This window comes from Euprymna scolopes, chromosome 8 (genome assembly GCF_053919585.1).
Source record: "Euprymna scolopes isolate OS-2025 chromosome 8, ASM5391958v1, whole genome shotgun sequence".
In the NCBI taxonomy this organism is placed as follows: Eukaryota; Metazoa; Mollusca; class Cephalopoda; order Sepiida; family Sepiolidae; genus Euprymna; species Euprymna scolopes.
Genome location: NC_136489.1, coordinates 142,140,348 through 142,146,347, shown reverse-complemented (window position 1 = coordinate 142,146,347; position 6,000 = coordinate 142,140,348). Strand labels below are relative to the sequence as shown.

Below are 6,000 nucleotides of genomic sequence, written 5' to 3'. Positions count from 1 at the left end.
AGTTTTTTTTCTTCTTTTTTTTTTACAATCGATGAATTTTCAATATTTTAGCACCGGGCGTAATTTTGTTTCTTTTAAATATATTTACAACTTCGAGTTTTTGTTTTTTATAACATTTTAACTGTAAATAATTTACATGACAGGTTTGTACATAGATTCACATGCACATAGATTCGAAACAGTTGCCAAAAAAAACAAATATATAAAAAACGAATGTTATCAAAGGCAAGATAAGTTACCTTTCTACCAAACTGGATAATTTTTTAGTGTTTTTATTTAATGTAAAGTGTTTATTCGGCTCAAAAAACATACAGTGTTTACCGATGTATTTGAAAAATGCAAATTGCAGCAAAGTTTGGGAAAACGAGTTTAAACAAAAAAAATTATGCAACTACTCGCTCAATATATGTTACCGTGATATAGGCGGACATATATTTGGAGGGTTTCTAATAGTATTTTGTATAATTTATTTGTTTGAACTCATTTTCCCAAACTTACCGAGTTCAATAGCGAGCATGCCGACATATTTCTTTTTAAAATATATTGATAAACATTGTATGATTTTCGAAACGATTACACGTTTTAAAGTGAGTAAAACCACTAAAAACATTTCCAGATAGGTAGAAGGGTAACTTATCTTGCCTTTGATAACATTTATTTGATATATATTTGTTTTTTGACCACTTTTTAGAATCTATGTATATAATAATACAAACCCCTAAAAACATATCCAGTTAGGTAGAAAAGTAACTTATGTGCGGGCCTTTTCTAGTCTCGCACAAAAACACACATTCATATTTCAAGCTATGTCACATACATACGTGCATACAAACATACGCGCCCACGTCCACACATGTACACATATTCACGTTCTCATACATACTCTCACATTCATGTGTATAGACACACACGCTAACGCACACATATGTACTCACACAAGCGCACACGAACGCACACATGGACGACGTCACTTCCGCTTTCTAAGGAATTATACACATGCGCAAATGACCACCGGAAACGAGTATAAAACAAAGAGACAAGCTGTTTCTAATCCTTTTTAGAACCAACTCTCGACAGAGAGGTTGGGCTAACCAGCCGCCTCCCTTTTGGGAGGCGTATGCTCGCGCGCGTTCACGTCTCCTGTGACTATGTATGGGGCACGAGCCAACAGACAGTACCTACACTCTTTTTCTCTCTATCTACTACTGGTCCCTGAGAACACCTTCGCGTAGCTGACTGCTGACTGACGTCAACTCTCATATCCTCTTCTTTGTCTACACGCTGGACTAACATTCTCATTCCCACTACAACACTCATTTCTCTTCCCACGCGCGAACAAACGATAGTGACCCGAGCTTGAGATGAAAACACATTTCCTTTTCTTGCTACAACACCAGTCATGCAACGAACATTGGTTACATACGCGCGGACATGAACACATGTTATAACTAAAACGTTCATTCTTTCAACAGCAAATAAACGACGTTTATCTCTATCCATAAATTGAAGGAGTCTTCATTTCCATATGGTCCGCAACAAATTTGGTGACCCCTTTATTTAAATGAAATGATTGAGGTTGAACGAAGCACTCATACACACACAGACTCTCTCTCTCTACAAAGATAAACTTTTCTTCTCACCAGTTAACAATGAGAGACGCACGCCAAGCTTTAGACCTTCCTCTTCACCAGTTAACAGCTAGAGACGCACGCAAAACTAACCACGTGTGGTACCCTTTTCTTTCACTTGTTTCTTTCACGAAAGAAATTCCTGTTCGTTTAATTCAATTTAACACGTCGTTCGTTTCTTTCTCGAGACAATTTATTTTTCCTAATTCGCACCACCACCACAAAATGGTGACAACCGAACGTCAGACGAACACGCATTTCCTCCTATACCACAAGTCCACAACAAACTGGCGCCCGACTGACGCGAAACGGAACAAGCATGGCGACCCTACCTTTTTGAAATTAATTGTTTTGAGCAAGACGCGCGTTTTATTTGATAAAGAAAAAAACGAACTTTTCAACAAGAAAACTGCCACCAACAAGGACCTCAACGAGCTAGATGACGAAACCCTCATCAGACTCGGCAGAAAACACGGAGCTGTCGACTTTCATACCGAATTTAAAGAAAAATTCGAGCTCGACAAACATTTTCACGGTTTCCTGACATTACCCTGCAACAAACGAAGGACCAGGGAGGAAGGAAAGACCAAGGTGAGAGAGTACGAATCAAATCTCCACTGGAAGTGTGCAATTCAAATCTGGTACCTTGGGGAGGCATTTTGTCACCCAAATCCCAGGAAACACTAATGGCCGATGCTAATGAGAAATCAGTGACAACGGCTGTTGTGATAACATGCAATCATCTGCACAAGTGGTCAAGAGGTGGAGAACACTGGAAATCTGGGGAGACTTGTTGTCACTTGGTCTCCAGGGAACACCACAGGTTACTGCCAGTGAGCGATCACTGCTAATGGCCTATGAAACAACTAATACGCTACACATTTTGATGAAAAACATGGGGAAAAAATGGACATAGAAGAACAGAAAACCAAAACTTTAAATATAATTTCTGTATTTAAAGTAATAGTTATTTAAATATTTCAACATATAATCTTGTGGGCAAAATCCAGCTTCCCAATAAGGGGCACTCTGGATAGGGACAAACATAATCTCAGTCATGAAAGATTTCTTCTCCACCGACCAAGGACAGAAAAGGTAAAGTGTAGCATCAAAACAGATGCTACACTATGATCTTGTTCCGAAGGCCAAAAAATATTTGTGCTTAATGTTTCTTTAATTGTTTGTTCCCTAAATTCATAATTCAGTTTTATCAGTATTAAATTATATATTGCTTTAAAATTACTTAATTTTACATAGATAATATTTATATTTTATATTGAATAAAGTTCAGTTTCAGTATTGATCGAACTGTGTTCCTTTTTCTTTTTAAAAATGTGTTATTGCTCTTTTTTAAATGGCCCTAGTATTGACAGTCTGACAATCTTACCTAAATTGCCTGCAGACATTTTTCAGTTAACAGGCCTTCTTCTTACTCTCGGTGGCCGTGGTTAAAAGTATACAACGTTGCTTACACCCAATCCTCCATTCAATCAATGTTGGCTATATACTTGGGTTCTTCACCCCCACCCCTCTAAAAAAAAAAAAGAAAAAAAAAAAGGTGGCACTAGGTGTAAAGAGTTCTAATTCAATCCCGGATAAAGTCGAGTATTCCTTCTAGAAAAAATATGAAGAAAAACATTTTTAAATCAAAGATATAATATCCGTGATTTAAAAATCTTTTTCTTTATAAACACGGATATGAAAGAAAGTGGGAAAATCCATCTCGAAAAAGTTGCCTATTGGTTCACACGAAAAGGTTTTGGAGGGGGATAGGATATGATTTTAAAAAGAAAACCACTCCTCGTGATCACTGTAATTGTAGCAGTACTGTTATATATACATTACTCCAGCGAACCGACAAAATCACAATATCAGTAACACCACCAATTTTGTTAGCCGTTGGATATTGCAGGATTAGGTATTTTAATATTCGCACTTTCTTTTCATATTCTTCTAATTTTTTATACAAGTTTTCAATTATTAGACAATGTTTTATTTCGCCATACTGTTCTTAAAACAAAAGTGTTACTAAGAGTTTTCTTTCTTTCTTTATGTATTTATCAGTTTTCCCATGATGCGGATTCTGTCCATTCTCGGCCTCCTCTGTCTGGTGTATCCATCAAAAGTCCGGACCGAAGAGATTCATTATTACATCACGTCAGAAAATGTCATTTGGGATTATGCACCTAGCGGCAGGAATTTCGCAACTTCAGATAAAGAGTAAGAGTTTTCATTTTTATTTGATTTAATTTTAATTTTTTATATACATTTTTTCCCTTTTAGCTTTCGCATTTCATTCTCATTTCAATCAACCCAGCCAGTCCACGATGCCTTTTTTTTTTTGGGGGGGGGGGGGGGTTAAATCGGAAACTTAACCTAATTTGGTCAAAAATACGTAAGGAAAAACTCGGTTTGGAGACGGGAGTGATTCTATAAAAATACCATTTTAAAAGAAAAGAGAAATGATAAAATAACGTTTCCCTTTGTATTTACCGTAAGAAAATATCCAGAAATAGAAAATTATGAACTCGATGTATCGTTCTTCCTTAGTATTTGTTGCTTGAACTTGTTTATAACTTGTTTATAATGCGCTTCTACACTATTGGGACAAGATTTTGTAGTCGATAAATGGAGTTTTCAGATAAAAAACGGTATTATTTTACTTTAACGTTTGTATAAAACAAAAATTTTTTTTTTTTTTTGTAGATTTTAGTGTGCTAAAAACGAATCTGCAAACCGTTTCCGTCGCAAAAATAGTTTTCATGATATGAAATAACCACTTTTTTGAAAAGTGGGTGATTACTTTTCCATGTAAATTTAACTTAAAATGAGCACCCACTTTCTGGCCATCTGAGAGAGGGCATTTTTTTGTGTGCTTATTGGCTAAACAGTTTTTTTTGTTTAATTTCTTTTTTATGGTATTAACTTCTAAACTCTGGGACTATTTTCCATTTCACAGCCTAGCATAAACGCATAAAGCAATGAAAGCATTCACACGCGAGCATAAACGAAGGCTGTTAAATGTGCACTCGCATACCATGCCTTGTCACAGTGTAGTATTGGCGAAAATTTAAAATTAGACGAAAAACAAGTAGTTTTAACGATATATATAAACCATGTAATTCTATGTTATCACGGGTGCCCATTTTTGTAAACGTGACGCGTGAGTGTCAAAAATATGCGCGAGTTGAGTGTACAAAAATGTTCATCCGTGATAACATATAGAATTACATGGTTTAATGTTTAGAAAACTACTTGTTTTCCGTCTAATTTTAAATTCTCGCCAATACTCCACTGTGACAAGGCAGTTTGGTATGCGAGTGCCCATTTAATAGCCTTTTTATGCTTGCACGTAGCGTAAGCGAAGATTAGGCTGTGAAATGGAAAATAGTCCCAGACTTAAGGGGTTAATACCATACAAACGGTAAACTTGCGGCGGAAATGGTTTCCATATTCTTTTAAAGCACACTGAAAACTACAAAAAAATATTTGTTTCTATACAAATGTGAGATGGGCCTTAAAGTAAAATAATACCGATTTTTCTTTATTTTTTTATTTCCTCGTGTCTTTATTAAAAGATGAAAACAGAAAAAGAAATCCAAAAAACCTTTTAGCCAATAAACACACAAAAATATGCTCCCCTCTCTCAAGTGACCAGAAAGTGGGTATAAGTGTCAGAATTCACCATTAAAAAAGGAGTGATTATGTAGACTCGCTATCTTTCGAAGCTTATAACAATATGAATAATGTAATTTAAACCCTAATTTTTTTTCAATAAAAGGAGCAAAGACCAAACTTTAAAATAATAAAAGATTTTATCGAAAAATATACAATAATTTAGTTCTTCGATAGACCTTAATTTCGTCTTCACAGACAATCAATTGTAGCACTAGTGTGCAGATATAACTTGGCCCTACTTAAAGACTTTGATAATTGAATGATAAAGTTCCACTCCACATTTGGGCATTTAAAATGTCTCAAAGCAACAAGTAATTTTGTAGCTTCGATTCGAGTGAGAATCCAGTTAGTTCCGCCCTGCGTCTTTCACACTGCCAAGAAATGGAAGAAAAAGTAATGGATAATCATTACTTTTTTATAAATGATATAAATGATTATATGATTATGATAATGATGTACTTTTTAAAAACTGTCAATAAGAGATGGGTAAGAAATTTGTCCCAAAAGACTTAACATTAATACAAACAATAACAATGAATTCAATGTGTGTGTCTGCTGCCAAATTCAAAATTATAACAAGTCATTCTCGTCTAACTAGAGAAATTATCACTGATAAGAAAAAGTGACTTTAACTTGAGTCGGCAACCCTGATAATAGAATATAAGAATTTATTTTGACATTTTGTCGGTACAAC

The 6,000-nt window shown here is 35.2% G+C and overlaps 1 protein-coding gene across 1 annotated transcript in view; it reads left to right on the top strand.

The window, feature by feature from the left end:
• Positions 1–3,094: 3,094 nt before the first annotated feature.
• The window catches only part of LOC145283795 (hephaestin-like protein), a 156,346-nt gene continuing 153,440 nt past the window's right edge, over positions 3,095–6,000 (top strand). Inside the window, exons 1-2 of the mRNA XM_080132875.1 lie at positions 3,095–3,546; positions 3,693–3,848. Coding sequence (XP_079989001.1) covers positions 3,700–3,848 — 149 coding nt within the window. The 5' untranslated portion in view covers positions 3,095–3,546; positions 3,693–3,699. The remainder of the gene's footprint in view (positions 3,547–3,692; positions 3,849–6,000) is intronic.